Below are 20932 nucleotides of genomic sequence, written 5' to 3' on the forward strand. Positions count from 1 at the left end.
TCCTTCTTCGTCTTTGACGCGTTTACCAGAAACTGAGCCTCCTACAATCCAATCACAGCTCGGCAAAGGTCACCGGAAAAAGACTCAATCAATGAAGTTAAAGGACTATGTCATGCGGCAAGCGGTGAAGCAACCAACAGAAGAAGCAAATTGTTTGGTTTCATACCCAATTATGAATCACGATGATGTTCATCGTTTTTCTGAATCTCATATCGCCTACATAGCTGCTGTTATCTCTGAAGTCGAGCCAAAATCCTTTAAAGAGGCCATGACAGATAAACATTGGCGCCAAGCTGTTGGTTCAGAATATGATGCATTAGAGGAGAATAACACATTTACGATTGAAGATTTACCTCCGGGCAAAACAGCGATTGGTAGTCATTGGGTTTTCAAGGTCAAATTTCAATCGGATGGAACGGTAGAAAGGTATAAAGCATGGTTAGTAGCAATGGGGAACAAGCAAGTTGCAGGAGTTGATTATGGTGAGACCTTCTCCCCAGTCGCTAAAATGGGTACAGTTCGCTTATTTTTGGACATTGCGGCGAAACATGGTTGGCAGGTACATTAGATGGATGTCCACAATGCGTTTTTTCATGGAGATTTGGAAGAGGAGGTTTATATGAGATTGCCACCAGGTTATCAGAAAGAAGATAAAAATAAGGTATGCAGACTTCGCAAATCTTTGTATGGTCTCAAGCAAGCTCCTAGATGTTGGTTTTCCAAATTATCAACAGCTTTGCTTGAATATGGCTTTGAACAAGCACTTGGAGATTATTCGTTGTTCACATATGAGAAAAACTCTACATGTTTACATATCCTTGTATATGTAGATGATTTGATCATTACAGGGAGTTGCGAGGCTGCTACGAAACAGTTTAAAGAGTACTTATCAGCAAAGTTTCATATGAAGGATTTGGGGTTTTTGAAATATTTCTTAGAAATAGAAGTTGCAATGAGTGCATCAGGTTTTTATCTCTGCCAAAGGAAGTATGCTCTAGACATAATTTTGGAAACAAGATATCTTGGAGCTAAGCCTATAGCTTTTCCTTTTGAGGAAAAACATGGTTTGGCTTTTAACACTTCGACTTTGCTTGAGGATCCAAAACCGTATAGACGTTTGTTAGGCAGTCTTATCTATTTGGGAGTAGCACGACCTGATCTGGCTTTTTCAGTCCACATTTTGGCACAGTTTATGCAAGAACCGAGGGAGGATCACTGGCAAGCGGCTTTACGGGTCGTCAAATATTTGAAGTCTGATCCAGGTCAGGGTATTTTGTTAAGAGCAAACACAAACTTTGAAATAATGGGTTGGTGTGATGCTGACTGGTCTCGCTGTCCGTATACTCGACGCTCAGTCACAGGATATTTTATTCAGTTTGGTGAATCACCAGTCTCTTGGAAGACTAGAAAGCAGAAAACAGTGAGTCGGTCTTCGGCTGAATCAGAATATCGAGCGATGGCTGATCTGGTTCAAGAGTTAAAATGGTTAAAGCGCATGTTATACACGCTTGGAGTTCGCCATACACAGCCAATGATTGTTCTTTGTGATAGCAAATCAGCAATTCATATAGCGATGAACCCAATGTTTCATGAGAGGACAAAGCACATAGAAAATGACTGTCACTTTGTCCGGGATGAAGTGGTCACGACGAATATTGTTTTACAACATGTTCAGATGACTTATCAATTGGCTGACATCTTTACAAAACCAATTGGACGTGATGGTTTTTGGCGGTTTCGAAACAAGCTAGGCATACATAACTTGTATGCTCCAAGGGGGGATATTGGAGTTTAGTGTAGATTCTGGTTGGTAAAGTATATTCGTATCTTTCTTATACGTATCTTTGTTGTTGCACCTAGATAGATTCTCCTAGATTTCAGTGTTCGGTTTGGCATTCTTGCTATATATGTACTCGCTCATCAGTCTGATCAATATACGAACTTCTTTGGCTTCTGTATCTTCTTTAGTTTGTCTCTGGAGTTAGTTCTTTCAACTTGTGAGCTTTTATCTCCGGAAAATGTATAAAAACTATATAGAGTATAGATAGGTCCAAATAATTTTATGTAGGTAAATTTATCTATAATAATAAAATTTTATTGGTCCAGAAAGTAAAAAAAAAAATCAAATTGTAAATGATGTAAATGAAGGTTTAATTTCTATATATGTAAATAAGAACAACAGAGAAATATTTTATATTGTAGAAATATTAGAATAATGAAATTTTAAAGAAAGAATTGTTGTTGCTCAATTTATTATTGTGTTTGATTTTTATTTATATATTAATGAGAAAAAAAGAAACGTAATATTTTCAGTTCAAAATTATAGAGAAATTTTTTAAGTACCAGTTTGAAATACCTTTTGTCAGTATCAAAAGTTGTTCTAAGGAGAAATTAATTCATATTTGACCAAAAACTCATTTTATATAGGCAAGTAATACTTGGGTATTAATTATATTTCCTTTACAAAAAGAAATAAGAATATTTTAGAAAATTAGAATTGCCAACTTAGTTGTATGTGTATTACTGTTATGTTGTGATTGAAAATCAAAAATAAAAATTTTAATTGATGTGTCACATTAAAAAAAAAAAAAAATTGATGTCTCAAGATTGTAAAGAATTCTTCTGTTCCATTTTATTAGATTTTTTAGCTAAAAGCACAATGTTTAAGAAACCATAAATGTTTGTTATTATTTTTACATAAAAATTATTATTAAACATTTATTCAAAAAAATTAACCAATATAATAAAAGACTGAAAAATACAAATGGTCATAACATACTAAATAAACATAAATAATGTATAGAAATCTGGAAGAAACAAAATTCTTATAGAATGGAACAAAAACAAAAGGCTAAACAAATAGAGTTTTATGCTTTTAATTTTTTTTAGTAATGATCTTTCACTTATGATCATCGACCTAGCTTTTTTTTATATCTTTGTTCTTTCTTTTGGCATCAAGTATAATCATCTAACTAAATGACCCAAAAGTTATTGGCTATGAATGTTTGAGAGTTTTCAGATAGTTTTGGATTTTAGATTTTGGTTTTTAAAATTTAGATTTGCTTTTAGTTTGTGGATTTGGGGAATTAGTATAAATAATAGAAAATGAAATCTAGTAACATTTCCATAAACTCATAAAAATGAGATATTGGATTTTGTTAAGAAAATTGTTCTATAATTGGATAAACCGATGGTTTTTGAAAGACAAAAACCATATACCATGCTAAAAACCAGTAAACCACTGTCATTCAAGGCCAACACTCTTATTAAAATATTCTGACCAAAACTAAAATGAGGATGAGACGATTGAGTCGGAGAATGTGCCAAATCTCAATTACATGAAAACTGAAAGTCCAGAAGACTTTTAAAATTTTGAAAGCAACGAAAATATTGATTGGCTTGGCAGATTGTGCCAAATCATTTACATGAAATAAATAGTTTACTTTTGTTCAAAAAAAATAAAAAAATTGTTTAGGTTCAAGAAACATATCACTTGGATGTATTTTGGCTTGTTTGAGATTTATGTCAAATGTATGATTTTGTTTTCTTTTAAAAAAAGAAAAAGCCTTCTGCCACTTTGGTCACATGCACAACTCGATTGTGACTCATCAACAAAGCCAGTTCTCAAACATATATAGAACAAAAGAACACAAAAAAATAAAAGAGGGCAATGTCTTGTAAAAGGAAACAACAGCCAAAGATGCATAATCATGTTCAACGAAGAGAAACGATTTTGATCGAGACATCCCCTTAGTCCCACATATGCATATCCTTTCCCACAAACAGTTAATGGACCTAAACAAGATAGCTAAATTACAATATATAGGACATGAGAAGATGACACTCCAACTTAATTCCTTTGAATCCATTCTTCTTCAAGTACACCGTTATTGACTTATTGTACAAAGACCAAAACTCTTTATCTCGTTAAATTTATATTTATTACATGAATATTCTAACGTACACAAATTTTCCATATTATTCCACCATTGTGATTAGCCTAAGAAAGTTCATATAAGTGGTAGAGTTTTACATCGCACTAGCTAGAAGTTGTGGTTATGGTTTCAGTAAAAGGTAAAGATAAAAACAAGAAGTCATGAGATAAATAAAAACAAGACTATGTCTATAATATATTAATAGATTAGACAAGTTAAATGATAAATATTGATTACTAGTTAAAGAACTCGATAAAATATAAAAAGCTAAAACAGTTTTCAGTTTCACAACCATTTTGTTGCCGTGTTGCGAGTACTCCTCAATGCCTTGTTTGCTCTAAAATTTTGCCTCCCGAGTCCTAAGGACATCTGATATCTCCTCTTCTAGATATTTCATTTATTTATTATGTTAGTTCAGGCTTTCTTTGATTCACTATTATATATTAAAAACATATTTTTGTCTACTAATTCTTGTGTGGTATATATGAGCAAATTTTTACTATTTGGAGTTTTGGTAAATACAGTTTCTAGTATAAAATTCAGCGAGTCTGAGATTTGGTAATAATTTTTTTGTAGCTACGTCAAGTTATATTTTAGTTCACAAGTTTAAGCTTTGTGTGTGGTATTATATGATTTATATATAAAAAATGCCAAAGTTTGAGAAATTCTCAGTTTTAAGTAACCTCATTAGATTTAAAGATTACAAAACAGAGCGAGCTACAGATTGTACATTCTAAATTCACTCTGTTCTTTGTTTTTTTCCTTTGGTTTCTCTCATCCAATCTTTGCATTTATCTGCTGAGCCACTAGGATAAGCTAGTTGCCATGTAAGCACTTTCTGTTGCCATTTACGGATGATGGATCCTCCCGTAAGATTTGCGATTTGCATGATCTCTCTGCCATTCACCAGTGGCTTTACGTCCCCAATTTTATCAAGACCCATTTCACAAATGGTTTCCTCAACTGTTAGATAAAGTTCATGCGTCTTGTCTAGTTTGAAGTCCACTTGCCCGGTTTCTTGATCTTCATTCATACCATCAAACGTACACAACAACAAAGACGTTAAGAGTGCAACACGCCACAAGTCTTTGATTTCTCTAAGAATAAACCCTGTGGTTACTCTTAGTCTTGAAGCTGCTGGGACCTCTGGATCAAGAACATCAGTATCTGAATCAAGTTGTATAACATCATTCTTCGACTGAAGGGGAGGAATCAACGGTATCAATCTCTCTGCGGTGCAGTGTATATTCAGAACTTTCTCAGCGTCAATGGTCTTCCGCTTCATGGACATTTTGAAGATTTGGTTAACAACAGGAACGAGCTTCCCCTTCTCGTCTTTGTAATCTGCTTTCCTAAAAGGTAGAAATAAAGCAGCATATAGAGCAAGTCGTCTTTCTTCATCGCTGAACTTACTTATCCCAAGTGTTTGGATGAGACACCACATAGCATCCAAGTAGGCTTTACACAATCGTCCCTCTGATGGTGTAGGCTCCAAGGAAAAGACTACACTAAAAAGTTTCAAATCACAAAGACAAGTAACCGCTGAAACTGGTCCATTCCCGGATATCATCGCATCGATTTCAGTCCCTATCCGCTCCCTGCTTATCTTTCCTCCAAGAGCTAGCTTTACTTCCTCACTTGAAGCAGCTTCTTTAAGTTCTTTATCTAGCGTAAAACCAAACCTAGCACTAAACCGAATTGCTCTAAAAACTCGCAAAGGATCATCAAGAAACGTAACTTTCGCAGGCAAAGGTGTAACAATTTTCCCGGACTTAAGATCCTCGATGCCTCTTTTTGTAAGATCTTCAACCAAACCAGTATTGATGTTATAGAACAAACTATTTATGGTTAGGTCTCTTCTATAAGCATCTTCTTCAGCGGTGCCAAACTTCATCACCGTAGGAATACGACTAGTTTCTGTATACTCTTCACTTCTCAAATTAACAAAATCAATCCATTGGTCATAAAGCCGCATCCTTGCTGTTTCCAAGTGTTTGGATTGGTCTGGCTTCTTTTCAATAATAATAACTCCTTGTACTTGTTCGTCTATAGAAGATAGATACTCCTTGACCTTATCAAGAAACGCACTTCCCAACATATTATCAATAGCTATGTCAATATCATTACTCTCTTTCCCTAGAACTTATCCCGCACCCAACCACCGGCGACACGAAGCTGTGTGTTGAGGTTGCAATAGCGAAGAGTACCGAGAAGCCGGTCGAATATTTTCCTCTCTATCTCAGTCAGATCAATCTTCTCCTTCACTTGGACGGTCGTCATCATCGAGAATTAGTAATTAACAAACACAAGCTTTTATATCCTCCAATATATTTCTTCTATAGAGAACTAGAGACGCAAGCTTTCATGTACACAAACCTATATTTTATACGCATCTTAAACTTGTCACAACTCACAACTATAGATATTTCATATTTCCTTTATTTTGTATATGTAATTTTAATAGGAAATTATAATAAAATAGAAAACTATAACATAAACAAAAAAAAATATATAGAAACAATAATAATTACCCCTAGAAAATATGTAAAGCGCTTAACTAGAAAATCCCACAAATTACAGTATATCGCATTTGAGTTAACCTCGTCTTTCACGTGACGGCTAGCTAGGAATTACCTTGTTAATCGTTAATTAACCCTAGTTTCATTACTTTGTGTCTTAGTCTTAGATAATTTTGTTAGTAAAGATTATAACAAACAAGAAGTTCCCTTGAGTCGGAGTCTAATTAGGAGTATAGATTTGCGAGTAAATATTTGCTTTTATATAGGTAACAAATACAGGTTAGACCTCAATTCGAATTACAAGAACCATTAGTATTAATGTATTAGAGATATGACATCACGTCTCGGCAATCTCCGGCTTTACAAGTTTGATGTGCCTTCTATACTTTGACGTCGGAGTTATATTAGTAAGTCGAGATGGACAATGGGATTGTCGATTTCGATTGACGCGATATATCAGACAAAGAGAAAGAGATTCAAAGGCTCGATTGTCTCATTCATTTGTAGACTTACTTGGTCGTTTATTCTTCAGGAGAAGAGAAAGATTCTAATATAGCTAATCAGATCTTCACTTACTTAGTCTCCTATTTCTCTTTCGAGGATATTGATTTCGTACCTCCCGCGTGTCCCGTCCTTGTGTTCCACTTCCATATCAGAGAGTTGCATCAGAAAGATCCTGCTCCTAAGATTGAGATCATGGAAGCTGCTATGAATGTGTTAAGACTCGCAGCAGACACTTTTTTGGATGTAAAGGAAGATGTCGTTTGAGATACATTTGTGCGGTCGATAGCTCCAATCGTAGATTGTTACCGAGTTAAAAAATTGTGCTTTCTTTGTGATAAAAGGGTATCTTAAAGAAAAGAGATTGTTTACAACAGTATGCAATCACATATTCCATGCTACTTGCATCTCAAGTCACTTGTTGCATACTCCTCAGTGTCTTGCCTTGTTTGCTCTGCGAACTTGCTACCAATCGACATTTGATTAAGACTTAATTTTACTATGTTAAGTGATATTTGAAGATGTTGTGTTGACTGAAGTTTTATAAGGTCAAGAATATGTCATGAAACCTCTACTAAGACAAGAAGTGATGGTATGAAAAGAGACGTAGATACAGAGATGGAATTGTCATAGATGGTGTGACAGGTCATACAAGGATATTAGACAAAACTGATACAGAGGCTGATGCATTACATGATATAGATGTTGGTGGAGCTGACACAGAGGAGGAAGTATTAGTTGATACAAGTGTTGGTACATCAGACCTTAAGTAGCACTTGGTGGTCGTTCTGACACAGTGATGGATACAAAGCAGAGAAGAATATAAGATGTTGAATCAAGAACCCTGCAGTTAGATATATCATAAGATGTATCAAACGTCTGAACCAGTTCTTGTACTAGTTCCGACGTTAATACATGAAGTAGTACAAGAAGCTGAACTGAAAAGTTTGAGTACATAAGCTTATGACCAACTTGGACAAGCCAAGTGGCGGCTGCTGAACTGGATGAACATTTTGAATGGAAAATTCAAGATGGGATCATGGAGGTAAACTTTCATATTTGTTGTATAATACTCCCTTCGTTTCAAAATATAAGATGTTTTAGAAAAGTTTTTTGTTTCATAATATAAGATGTTTTCAAGTTTCTATGCAACTTTTAGATTAGTTTAGTATTTTATATTATGCAATATTGTTTATGATTGGTTGAACTTGTTAAAAGTAAAAACTTCTTAATCTGCGTGTTTTAGTTAAAACATCCTATTTTTTGAAACAGAGGGAGTAGTAAATTTCATTTTGTTGTATAATAGGAAAATTGTCAACCCTAGGGGTTGTACTCCTATTTGTTTTATAATAGGAATGTTGACAACCCTAGGAGTTGTGCAATTGATATAAATAACAAGAGGGTGCTTCATGAAGACTTGCGCGCTTCAAGATAGTTTCGAGAGATGCACACAAGATGTGTAGTGTCGCCCCATCAATAAGGTAGAGAGATCTTTTGATGATTTATTCATCTAGAAAAGAATGATATGCATAGTAGTGCTTGTATCATATGTAGTTGTAATTGCTTTCTTGCTCTAATAGATTTGTTCTGGACTAAGTCCCAAGAATATATGTAGGAAAAACTGAACTCTGTTAACAAAGTTCTTACGTTATTTACTTTATGCTCGTACAAAGTCGAAGTCAATCATACACGTACTTAAGCATATAGACTTAGCCACAAATATATGTTTTCAATATTAATTCACTTTTGTATATCAAAGTTTTGGTTTTATTGGTTCTTTGTTTTTTTTTCTCTAATAAAAGACCTTTTAGAAATGAACCCTCGTTATATATATACTTAAAACATGTTTTGTGGACTAGTCATTTTGTAGTTAGAGCATATTCTTATGCTGTCTTCTTTTGCTGTTCTATATTGCGATGTTGTCACAAGTAGAGGTCACGGTTTTTCAATCTTGGTTCGAAGCATTTATTGATAGGTTAGTAAACCCATCTACGGTAGCTACCTTGTGTAAATTGGCTACTTAACTCAGTAACACCGTGACTATAGTTACAACTTACAAGTTCAGCTATACAATCAGTTAAGTACTCAAGTTACTTACTAACATGTACTGAACTAACAGTGAGATTTCTAACTTCAATTTGCGGGAGTGAACTGTGGAGGGTCTATTTGATCAAATTATTTACTTAGTGGTTTTTTCAACACGTTCTTAAAAGCTTCGTATTATATTTCTCTCCCTAGTATATTACTTTAATTACAATAAGACTCAAGAACTATCTTATATTTACTAATTTCAACCTCAATGTTTGGTTTTGGTCAGAAATCATTTATTAGGTACCCAAATTTCCAAATCCAGTTTCGCTCTCTCTCTCTCTCTCTCTCTCTCTCTCTCTAACCATTGATGAAATGAGAGTTCTTGAGGAAATTGCAGAGTCACCATTTCTGATTTCAAGGCTAAACCCTAATTCGACGGCCAGTGGATATGGATGGGTCGATAAGTGCCATGGTTTCCTACATAACACGGTTCTTGTTGCGGCTTCTCTCTTCTTTGTCGCCTACTTAGCTTACGAGGCGAAGAAGAGCTTGTCTAAGCTCTCGAATCGGAGATCTTATATCATGATCGCTTATTATGGGTGTCTTTGGCTTGTTACCTTGCTCAATCTTGTTTGGTGCTGTCTCCAGGTTTGTTTTGATTTTATAAAGATCGCTACTTTGATTGCATGAGTGAGATTATTATGACTATTTTAGGCTCTGGGAAACTCAAAACTGAAGAATCTGTTAGAAAGATTAGAACTTTTGATTGAATGATGAGTATATTTAACACTATTTTATTTAGTCTCTCTGAATCTCAAATTAGAAATTTTAAGACTAGTTCTTTGGGAGGGATACATGTTTTTGGATCCAAGTAAGATGTGTTTTGTTAGGAAGATCGTAACTGTAGTCCCGGCTGTGTATGGAAATGGGTAAATGTTCCTTGTCTCCATTTAGTTTCTTGATTTCGATTCAGTTATCCGAGTAATGAAAGAATCTTTCAGAAAGATCAGAACTTTGATTTAGGCACATGGAAACTCAGATTCCGAATAATCTTTTAGAAAGATCAAAACTTTGATTGAATAATGAGTATATGAAGACTATTTTAGGTTCTGTGAAACTTACATTACTAAGATTATTTTCAGAAAGATCAGACCCGAGTATATTAAGACTAACCTGAGCTCGATGCAACTCAAATTAGAAACTTTTTGGTCATAAATGTAGTCATTAGATTGTTTTTCGAGGGTTTCTGGATAGGTTATTGCCTAATGAAAGAATCTTTCACAAAAATTACAACTTTGATGGAATGAATGAGGATATTAAGACTAATCTAGGCTCTTGAAACTCAAATTAGAAATCTTTTGGTCATAAGTTAAGAATGAAATCATAATAGTATGTAGTGTTTCTGGATTGGTGTGAGATGTGTTTTGTTAAGAAGATCGTAACTGCAATATGCTGTTCATGAAAATGAGCTAATGATCCTTGTATCCATTAACTATTCCAGGTTTAGCTTATCATGTTTCATGTAATTTTTTTGTGTGTTACAGGGTTGGGAATGTACTCCTGGGAAAGAAGTTGTTTGGAATCTGTTAACTTTGGTCACAACATCTGGAATGTTGTTTCTGGAAGTAAGCCTAGTGGCTTTTCTCTTCCAAGGAAACTATGCGAGTGGTTCAGAAGCATTGACGAGAACTTTCCTTATCTCGGGGTTTGTTATTGCTCTTGATTTGCTTTTCAAGGTATCAATCTTCTTCATAACTACTACACGTCTCAACTTTGTCTACTCTACCCTCTGAACAAATCTTAGATATGGTGAAATGACAAGTTTATGATCTTTCATTGGTTTTGCCAAACTTTCTGATATAAGTTTAGGCCTTACCATTTCTTTTCGCCTTATATTCAGACACTTTTTCTATTTGGATTTGGTGTGCCATTGTTTATTGACAACAATGAAAATGGAAATACGTTCAAATGGGGATTATGGATCATTCATAAGCTTCTACTCACTGGCGTTTATGGGATGATCTTCTTGATGTACAACTCTAGGCGGAGAGAAAAATTGCCCGGTAAGTTGATCAGAAGCTTCTACATTCCTTATAGTCGCACTAGCCCATTATATTGTTCACTGGTTTCTTTCTATTTCTTTTCATTCATATCTTAATGTTTTTAACAGCAAGGCCTGCATTTTTCAAGTACATAGCCATCATGTTTGCCTTATACGGACTTTACCTAGTTGCATCTGTGTTTACTGCAAACGGCGCACATTTTTGGATTCTGGTAACTCTATCTGATACCATCCCAACAGAGAATATTGTTTTATATTCAGCTTCTATCTGCCTTTGAACTCAAAATACTTACAGGTTGTATGGGATCATGAGTGTTTCCTACCACGCTTTATACCTTCCTCTTCTTTACTTTACTTTTCTCGCAGACTTTTTCCAGGTTAAAAGTCCTCATCATTCATCTTCTCTCGCTCTGTCGCTTTCCTTTTCTTTTCCCTCTAAAATGCAAATGGCTTTGTGCAGGAAGAAGATCTGAACTTGGAGAATGTATACTTCTCAGAGATGAAGGACGCTGGATTCTTCGATTCTGATTGGGGATAGAACTAGGGCAACAAACATCTTCTAAATCTGTATATACACGTTGGGTAGGATCTCATAGGAGTCATGGCCACTTGTTCGGGCTTTGGGTTACATTTTAGGGTTAGCTGTTGTGTGTCTGTCTGTACTTGTCCCTCATGTTTCCTACTCTTTTATAAATCTAAGTTTCATGTGAACCTCTCTGTTCCTTTTAACTGATAATCTAAAGGAAAGTTTTGTAGTAGTCAAAAGATTGACACAACTAACCACTAGGGCAGAGACATACAACAAAGCATTGACACAATTGAGCAAAAGACAATAAGAAAGACAAAGCCGTTGGTTGTTTCCTTAATTAAGCGGTCTTTTCTTGGACGAGTTCTTCAATGAGTTCAGCAGCCTGTTGGACTGTTGCAATCTCCTTTGCTCTTTCTTCCGCCATTGTTATCCCAAACTCTTCCTCCAAACCCATCACTATCTCAACCTGCAAACAGATCACAGTTTGGTGATGGATGGCCATTAATGAGTTTTTGAGACAAAAAAAACAATTGGTGGATACATACTGTGTCGAGAGAATCAGCTCCGAGTTAAGTAAATTTGGTTCCTGCAGTGACTTTTTGATCATCGGTGAGCGACAATTGCTTCTTCACAATCTCAGACACTTTCTCCACTGTCTCTTGCTTGGCCTTGAAGCACATATAAAAACCCCTTTTAGTCTTTGGAACGCAAAGATCAAATAAGCTCAATGAAAAGTGAAATTTAAATCAACGTACTGCACAAGATACTTGGAGGCGAGCAGGCATCGAACGTCTTCGTAGGCTAAAGGAGAGATTATTTTTAGTCTTTCCATCGTTGAAAATCGAAACCTGTTTTTGAAGACTGAACCTTGTTCTTGTAGCCTGTTTTTTACCATGCATCAACAAACGACAAAGATTTCGATGAGAAGAGCTTTCTACAACCATAGTTACCGGATTTTTATTGAGTTACAAGAACAAAGTTTCTTAGAAAGAAAATCTTTATAAATTCTTCAATATTGATATATAGTATCAGTCTATCAGAAAATGATATTATAATCGATGGTAACGAGGAAACTATTGTATCGTTAGCACAAAGAAGAAGAGGAACTATGTACCGAGACACGAGCTTGCATGGAGATTGAGGAACAGAGAGTTGTCGCCATATTATCGATCTGATGGAGAAAGATGGCGGATTGTTCAAGGAGCGTGACTTACGATTTGTAGTTGATATGGCACTAAATGCGACTTGTTCTGTATTTATAGCATAAAGTGGTCCGGCTGAAACGATTCAATGACTGGGGACAACATATTTGGGTTATTGTAGGGCTCATTCGTAGATTACATGAAAGCCCAACTAAAATATACTCAGCGTTTTGTTCCGTAGTTGGACTTGGAGTTGGAGTTATATTATTTGCAACCGGTGTTTTTCTGTTATTTTTTTTTGGGGTTTTCTAAGCAAAATAATTACTTTTTTTTACAAGTTTATTCTCTATATACAAAATAAATATATTCTATATGTCAAATCGAATCTTAATCCGGAAAAAATTCAGCCGCCATTAGCGCGACTGAGATCAAATATATCATTCAACAAAAAAGGGTTCAAAGTTATAATTGAGAAGCGTAAATCAAAAAATTAATGTCAATGGAGCATTTTACAATGTCATATTTTGCAGTTGTTAGTAGAGATTTCATCTAATGGTAATCATGTTTAATATGTTTGCAGATGTTTTTGTTTTTTATGTTTTCCAAACATTCATGTAGGACTATTGATAGTTTCAACTTGTTTAGAATGTGTCTAGTAGGGTTACGACACTTTATGCATTTCAGGAACATTACAGTCAGTATTTCAGCAATAAATATTATGGTCTTGTAATAATCAACTGTGTTGCGAGAGTTTAAGAAAGTAATATTGAAATCGTTCGAACAATGATCTTTTTGCAACGAAAAACAAAATTGTAATTGCTGATCAGTATGACTCATACTGTATGAGTATGCAGAAAACAAAAGTGGGTTTATAACGTTTACACAAACTTATTGAAACAAAAAGTGAGTTTGCCGGGGGAAAATCAAAGTTAAAAGGATAGTATCAAATGTTAGCTTTTCTTGTTTACATTTTTCTTTGATAAAATTTTAAACAAATTGTGGAATATGTTTAAGATTGTGACAAAGAGTAAAACAACAATACAGAAAGCATTTTGTTTATTCTTCTTGTCCAACCCGGCAGTACGAATCAGATCCGGTCAAGTTCGAAGCAATAACCAAAATCAAAACATAAACAAATGTATAGTTTTGTTACAACAAAACAAATATGAATATACATACATCACTCAGACCTTCCCAAAGTTTTTGGCTTTCTGCTTTCAAAACGTAGGACAAATTTCTGTCCTCACAAACAATATTACAAATGGATAATTACACAAAAGCATAATTTTAATCACCCTTTTCTACCAAAAAAATAATAATAAAGCTTTTTCTTCCACATTTTTTCCTCATGCCTTGCTGAGATCAGGAGGGTCTCTCTCAGTTGGAGAACCAGGGACGAAAGGGACAAAGCCACGACCTCCAAAGACGGGTCGCATGAAAGAGTCATCGAACTGTCTCCAGTAGTAATGCACGGTTCGAGTGGGACGTGTCAAGAAACCACGTATACTGTCAGGCCGAGGCACATTGTGGTTCCCTGAAGGCTCAATGAACGAGTCTTGGTCCAGCAAAGGAATATGGATGGATTTTGGGGTGTTTTCATCAGATAACATGCTCGTTGTGGCGCTCTGGTGCGGCAATAGGTAGCTTATGAGCGGTTTGGTCAGCATACCAAACACCTGAAAAGACCAGGTTGAAAAGAATCTAGTTACCAAATATCCAATCTAACTTTAAAAAAATATGTTATGTAACCAATTTGAATATCCGGAGATTACTTACCACTGTGCTAAAAAGACAGACGGTTATAGTACTGGTGATCATGATTGCATTTCCTCGTACCTCCGTGTGTCCCGCCCTTGTAAACTGCAACCGTTACAAGTGTTAAATAATGATTCGTGTTATTCAAAGCTTCATATAGAGTAAAGAAAAGACATTCTTATGATACCTTGTTGTATGCAAGAGCCATTGATACAGCACCTCTCATGAGACCAGACCACCAAATCACAATCTGGACGACGGTTGGAAAAAGATAAATATAAACCGGTGTAAATATCCGGAAGAATTATTGAATCTTTTATTAGTACCAAGTGGAATGATACATACCTGCATGTTAAAGTTGATTTTCTCGTTTTGGTTCTTCTTCGCTAGGTTAGATAGAAACGATAACGGAAAGATGAATGCTGCTCTTCCAACCATGATAAGGCCCATTAGGATTGAGCTCACTGCGATTGATGTTCCAGGGGTGTCACTCACGGATCTCCACTTGTCAATGTCCAAGGCATCCATTCCGACATACAAGAAAATAAATGTCTCCGCAAGAAAAGACAAAGTTGCAAAGGTATGCCTGTGTCATCGGAAAAATTCATATGATAAACATTGGGGAGGTACAAAGTGTTTTTGAACTAAGTTAATCTCAGTAAAAAGGTGGAGAAACTGGAGTTTGCATACTTGGTTGTGATTCTTGAGCTCTCGGTTACGTTGTGCCATGTGTAATGGGACATCACAATACCACAGAAAAACACAGTGAGAATACCGCTCAAGTCGAAAAGCTGCAAGCCAAAATAATGAAACATCAAATATAGTTTGTGTGTGAATGCAATTTTAATGTATTAGTGTCAAACCTCAAGTGGCTTGGTATAAGATTTTATTAGAATCTAACCTCAGCAAGCATATAAGAAAGATACGCCATAAGCATCATGAGTGCAACCTCTCGGTCAGTTGAGTGCCTAAGACAAGCAATGTGGGGAGATATACATTAGACCAAACACGAAAAAAACTTGCAGAAAGCAGTCACATATATGACGCCAAATATGTACCTTCCAAAATAAAGCTTTTTAATGACATACGCACTTATCAGACCGGTCTGCAAGATAATGATAAATATTTTAGATGGTGGTGAACACAAGTGCAAGGTACGAGAAATAAAGGCAGAGAAGAAAACAATGGACTTACTGCAGCACCAAGCAAGGTACTCAGCAGAAACAAATACAAGAAGTTTCCAAAAAGATGAAAAGCAGCTTCATGGTTAAGATGGGTGAGGTCAAAGCTCTGAATTGCGTTGAAGACCACAACTGATGTGGCATCATTCACAACACCTTCTCCGAATACAAGACTGTAAAGCAAAGGTGTCTCATCTTGATTCAGAACCTATATCACAACACCACATAAACAACAAAACTTTTGGTTCACTATGTTTCTGAGTTTATAAGTAGTTCCAGTGATTTGGAGAAAACACATTACCTGCAGCGTACACACAGAATCTGTCGCGGCAAATATGGCACCAATAGCTGAGAATTAAACACCAAACAAACAAATCAAGTCTCTCTCGAAAGAAAGAAAGCCAATAAAGCAAAGCTCTTAGTTCAGGCATTACCAAGAATATCACCCAAGTCAAAGGTACCAATGTCCAATTTCTTAAAGAACTGCGTTACACCTGTTTCAAGCACCACCAGCTGATAATCAGTAGATATACAAAACTATCTGAACCTAATCCAAATGCAGCCTTCAGCAATGTTTCAGCTAAACTGAATGGTAAGTAAGGTTACCTAGAGATATGATCGTGCAAGAAATAATAGTCCCAACAGCACCGAAAAGCATAATAGTCACGAAATTGCGAAAAAACTGCTTCTTTTTTACTTGAAACCTGAAAAATAGACAAAAAGAACAAACAAAATTATCAATCTGAGAAAGCATGAAGATGAACAGAGTAAATCCATGGGACCACTTTTAGTTGCACGTGGATAAATCTAACTACTACAAAGAGAAAAAAAAAAAGACATCATGCCCTCCTTATTTATTACAATCACAAGTACTAGAAAAAGGTTGATGAATGACAGTTATATTTATAGAAGCAGAGAAATAAACACATCTATAAAGCTTTCTCCTAACTTTTGTCATCTAGAAAATCACATAATGCATGTTTTGCGTAACCAACTTTGGTAGGTAAAACCCGTGGTACTAAAACGTATCAGATCGTCCTGTACAAAAGATTTTATGTAAGAAATGATGACTAACCCTGCATTGAATATAATGGGTGGCAAAAGATATATGAAGAAGAGATCTTCACTGAAGACGAGCAGATGTGAGCTTTTTCCTTTACTAATCAACAAAATGGAAACACCAGTACCAAGTCCCTGCAAACCACATTTGCTCAACATGTCATTTTCAAGATGATTGATTCCCTATTCGATTCTACTGGAGATAATTCGCAGTGGAAACTTACAATCAATAAGGCGGTGATGGATTCGTTCATCCATCGGTTTTCTTCTAAAAGATGACCAAGAACAATACAAGCACAAAGAAGTGCAACAAAGAGATTCAACGCAACCACAGAGGCGTGATCAGATGTAGTCAATTTAGACGCTAGTGAATCGAGATGTGATGCCAACATTGTTTATCTTCTAGATCCACCAACCCCTCCCAGATTCGATCAAGTACAAAAACTAGTCAGATTTTATGGATCAGCAAAATCGGAAAAATCTCTTTTATCTTTCCGTGCTGTCCATTCAAACCAATCCTGTACTAACATCACCAAACAAAAATCTTAATAAATCTCTACATGAAAAGTAACAAAAGATATAAAACAGAGCTGAGACTAAACAGTGAAGCTGTGTATGACTTAGCAGCTATAACATAAAAACATTATTAAAACACACACACACACACAAGGGTTTTAAAAAGTGAATCCAAATCTGAGACTTTTGAGACACACACACAAAAAACAAAAAAAAACAAAAAAAAAGCACAAATCCCAAAAGGCTAAATATTATAAACGAGAGAACAACATAAACCAAATTGTCAAAATTTCCCATTTTTGGGTATTACCCAAATCTAACAAGCACAACGGGACATGAATTAGGTCGAACTTTTTTAAAAAACCCAGATTTTAAAATTTCCCAACAACAACAACAAAAAAAAACACCAAAACTAGACAAAACAAAAACGATGGATCTGAATTTGCTTTACCTTGAACAACAGCTTCTTCTTCTTCTTCTTCTTCTTCTTCTTCTTCTGGGTAATCTAAGTGTCTTCCAGGAAGATATAATTCTGATTCAAAGAGATCAAAACACGAATTTCGAAGCTTCGAAAGCTAAAAACCTGAGAGAATCTTCTTCTTCTTTCTACGTCGAAGACGAACGAAACAGAGAAAGAAAAAAAAAAAAAAAAAAAGAAGGAAGTCGAGAAAATTACGGGACTGAGAAAATTTAAACGAATTCGAATTTTGCTGGAAATAGAGAGAGACGTGTACGGTCCCTTTTTTTTTTTTTTATAAAGATAAACGAACGAACAAAGAAGAAGAAGAAGAAGATTCCAATTTCTAAGTGGAGAGAGCGAGAGAGAGAGAGAAGAGAGAGTATTATTCTCTCTGTTTGTGTAATGAAAGTACAAATGGCTAATTTTACAGCCGTTGATTTACATTTACGATCTTCAATCTGAACAGTGTACTGTCTGAGGGGTTTTAACGTTAACGTGGACTTTATCGCAGATGATTATAACCCCTGACATTTTCGGCTGTTTATTTTATTCTACTATTTTAATTAGATCAATGATTTTATTTCTAATTTCCTTTTTTTTTTTTTGAAAGATTGACAACTCTGTTTTGGATTATTTTTTTTAAAAATGTAATGTTAATTTATATTTAAATATATATATATATATATATGTTTTTATAGCTTGTGCAGCAATTACTTTTAGAATGCAAATAGCTGAAAAAAACAATTTAAATCGCTTCCTAAAAACAAAACTGAAGCCACATCTGAAAAGTTTCATCATATCTCTGATTTCCTAATAGTTTAATGACTTGAAGTTGATCTCATACGGCAAAATCGCATCCTAAAAACAAAACGGAAGCCACATTTGAAAAGTTTCATCATATCTCTGATTCCCTAATAGTTTAATGACTTGAAGCTGATCTCATACTTGTCGGTCGATCCATTCAACATTAGATGTTACAGTCTTGGGTGTCTCATCATGCCGTCGACTGTTTTTTTCCCGTCAAACCGTATAAATAACCACTTGGAAGACATAGCGGATAAAGAATCCCTCTACCAGTGGAAGATGTAGATTTGATAGATAAGCAAGAAGAATAGACTAATCAGTCTTATATCGTGTTGTTAGCAGACCCTGAGCAAGAGCCGACCACACTGATGAGACAAAATGACAAGAGAAGAAAAGATGATCTCAAGTTTCCATGGTGAGTTGACATAGCACACAAGTGCCCGTAGACCCCCTGTTCCACGCAACCATACGAGCACCCTTCGAGAGGCGTTCAAGAGCTGCCAACCACACACAAAAAGCAAACTTTGGGGTAGCATGACTAAACCAAAATCCCTTTTGCCATGCCACCGTACTAGATATTGTGCGAATGTGATTCCAAGTATCTCGAGTTGAAAACTTAGGGCGGAAAACATCATTCTTACCACTCCAAAGCACTCTATCAACTCGTTATTGGCGTTGTTGCAAGTGTAAATGCAATGCATCCTCTATCACATTAAGATGGTTTGCACGGTGCCTTCGTCGTCGACGGTGAGCCCATGCCTCCGCCACAAAACTCTGCCAAGCTTTCCCCAAATCAAGAACACTGCTACACCAAACCTATGAGGAAGTGTACCCAAACCCGACTAGTTATCAAACCAGAAAAATGCTTGCTCCCCATTTCCTGTTTCCACCTTACAAAATGTTTTAGCTAAATCCCGATACTTAAGAAGTGTAATCCAGATCCAAGAACTCCGAGTAGTGGAGCTCTTCACCGACTAGAATAAAACTTGTTTCAACAAATTCATGTGAACTCATTTCATCCATAAAGAGTCACCATGAGAAACCAACCGCCAAATCAACTTCAAACAAAAAACTATGTTAGCCTCCTGAAGTGCTCGCAACCCAAGCCCTCCCTCTGTTTTTGGTTTACAAACAGCCTCCCAAACAACCTTGGCTTTCCGAGTGTTCATCTCTGTCCCCGACCAAAGAAAATGATTTAAACTCATCAAGACATTCTTTAGGCAAACGATAAGCAGCCATCCAAAAGTTACAAACACTCCAAAACACAGAAGATATTAAGTTAAAATGATTGGCAAAAGAGAGATAACGAGCCGTCCATGACCTAATCATCTTCTGAATCTGCTCCAATAACGGTGAACAGTCTGTATTTGTTAGACATTTAGTGACTATCAGGAGCTCCAAATAGCGAATTGGCAAAGAGCCATCCCCAAAAAAAGAAATTAGCAGAGTCCAAGCGTTGAGCGACACCCCCTCCCCCCACCCCGGCCAAATAAAATATACATTTTTCATACTAATCGCTAGACCGAAAACATTTGCAAACTACTTAAGTACCGCTATGATCCCCTCAATTGATTGTAGTTTCCCATTAGAGAGAATCACTAAATCGTCCGCAAAGCTAAGATGAGTGAGACCTAGGTTGTGGCACCGTGGATGGTACACAAATAAGTGCTCACCAGCCGCCTTGTCCAGTAATTTAGAGAGGACATCTATGCAAATTACAAACAAATACGGAGACTAGAACATCCTTGACATAGCCCAAGAGAAATTCTAAAAAACCCGGCTAGCTCACTATTGATTTGGACCAAAAATGAGGTGGTAGTAACACAAAGCATTATCCACTGAATGAACATAGGTGGAAATTGCATAGCAGTGAGAACCTCAGACAAAGAGGACCATTGAACCGAATCAAAAGCCTTTGAAATGTCAATCTTAATAGCACATTGTCTAGAGAGGGAGCTCTTTTGGAAATCTTTAACTATCTCTGTAGCCAACATCACATTCTTAATCAATAACCGGTCTTTCACAAAAACAAACTGATTACTGGAAACAAACTTTGGCAGCATTCTTTTAAGTCTATTTGCAATGATCTTTGAGATAACTTTATAAATCATATTACAACAAGAAATAGGTAATAGTCTTTCATCGCCACTGCAGATACTTTCTTGGGAATTAATGCCATGATAGTAGAGTTGATACCTTTGGGCAGAACACCTTTTGCAAAAAACAGACTGAACCGGTAAGACAAATTCTGTATCCAACAGCTCTGAAGTGGATTTATAAAACTCCAAAGTATAACCGTACGGACCAGGCGACTTATCAATGGACATAGAAAATAGAACTTTCTTGATCTCCTCACCTGACAATACTCGGGTTAATGCTTGTTAATCAGCCACAAAACAACGAAATAGCAACAAGAGCTCAAACTCATCCACCGTGGA

General features: G+C 35.9%; 2 protein-coding genes and 4 pseudogenes across 5 annotated transcripts; 2 read left to right on the forward strand and 4 right to left on the reverse strand.

Annotated features, from left to right (window-relative positions):
• Positions 1 to 4674: 4674 nt before the first annotated feature.
• On the reverse strand, positions 4675 to 6215 carry LOC104709477 (tRNA nucleotidyltransferase cca2-like; annotated as a pseudogene).
• A 570-nt stretch (positions 6216 to 6785) lies between these two features.
• LOC147939951 (uncharacterized) lies at positions 6786 to 7728 on the forward strand (annotated as a pseudogene).
• Positions 7729 to 9266: 1538 nt separating this feature from the next.
• Positions 9267 to 11806, forward strand: LOC147939952 (protein CANDIDATE G PROTEIN-COUPLED RECEPTOR 8-like; annotated as a pseudogene). Its single transcript, XR_015564524.1, has 6 exons — positions 9267 to 9634; positions 10531 to 10722; positions 10887 to 11049; positions 11157 to 11260; positions 11344 to 11425; positions 11509 to 11806. The product of XR_015564524.1 is annotated as a protein CANDIDATE G PROTEIN-COUPLED RECEPTOR 8-like (transcript).
• LOC104707075 (acyl carrier protein 5, chloroplastic-like) lies at positions 11749 to 12826 on the reverse strand (annotated as a pseudogene). Its single transcript, XR_015564525.1, has 4 exons — positions 12692 to 12826; positions 12333 to 12458; positions 12123 to 12245; positions 11749 to 12043 (listed from the first exon to the last, which is right to left on the reverse strand). The product of XR_015564525.1 is annotated as an acyl carrier protein 5, chloroplastic-like (transcript).
• Positions 12827 to 13821: 995 nt separating this feature from the next.
• LOC104707077 (sodium/hydrogen exchanger 1) lies at positions 13822 to 18150 on the reverse strand. 2 transcript variants are annotated; one of them, XM_010423352.3, is made up of 14 exons: positions 17682 to 18150; positions 16939 to 17237; positions 16731 to 16849; positions 16262 to 16359; positions 16090 to 16149; positions 15957 to 16003; positions 15669 to 15863; positions 15533 to 15579; positions 15376 to 15442; positions 15165 to 15265; positions 14820 to 15060; positions 14662 to 14724; positions 14496 to 14579; positions 13822 to 14395 (listed from the first exon to the last, which is right to left on the reverse strand). In XM_010423352.3, the coding sequence occupies exons 2-14, from the start codon at positions 17104 to 17106 to the stop codon at positions 14066 to 14068; spliced, it is 1620 nt and encodes a 539-aa protein (XP_010421654.1). In that variant the 5' UTR covers positions 17107 to 17237; positions 17682 to 18150; the 3' UTR covers positions 13822 to 14065. The 2 variants fall into 2 exon arrangements, with proteins under 2 accessions (XP_010421654.1, XP_010421653.1); XM_010423351.3 differs by having other exon boundaries at positions 16939 to 17232; positions 17682 to 18145.
• Positions 18151 to 20033: 1883 nt separating this feature from the next.
• LOC147939953 (uncharacterized) lies at positions 20034 to 20557 on the reverse strand. The gene is made up of 2 exons (XM_087461095.1): positions 20284 to 20557; positions 20034 to 20200 (listed from the first exon to the last, which is right to left on the reverse strand). Exons 1-2 carry the CDS (start codon positions 20555 to 20557, stop codon positions 20034 to 20036), a joined length of 441 nt encoding a protein of 146 aa, XP_087317221.1.
• Positions 20558 to 20932: the final 375 nt, after the last annotated feature.

Source organism: Camelina sativa, chromosome 8 (assembly GCF_030686135.1).
Source record: "Camelina sativa cultivar CO46 ecotype springtype chromosome 8, ASM3068613v1".
Lineage (NCBI taxonomy): Eukaryota > Viridiplantae > Streptophyta > Magnoliopsida > Brassicales > Brassicaceae > Camelina > Camelina sativa.

Excerpts from the sequence above, each read along its gene's own strand:
- LOC147939953 (XM_087461095.1), bottom strand. The coding sequence starts at position 20,557 with ATGCTGCCAAAGTTTGTTTCCAGTAATCAGTTTGTTTTTGTGAAAGAC. Across the intron at positions 20,201-20,283 it reads ATTTTTGGTCCAAATCAATA|ATGTCCTCTCTAAATTACTG; the intron begins GTGAGCTAGCCG and ends TAATTTGCATAG.
- LOC104707077 (XM_010423352.3), bottom strand. The coding sequence starts at position 17,106 with ATGTTGGCATCACATCTCGATTCACTAGCGTCTAAATTGACTACATCT. Across the intron at positions 15,864-15,956 it reads ATTCTGTGTGTACGCTGCAG|GTTCTGAATCAAGATGAGAC; the intron begins GTAATGTGTTTT and ends GTTGTGATATAG. Across the intron at positions 15,266-15,375 it reads TTTCTTATATGCTTGCTGAG|CTTTTCGACTTGAGCGGTAT; the intron begins GTTAGATTCTAA and ends TTTGGCTTGCAG.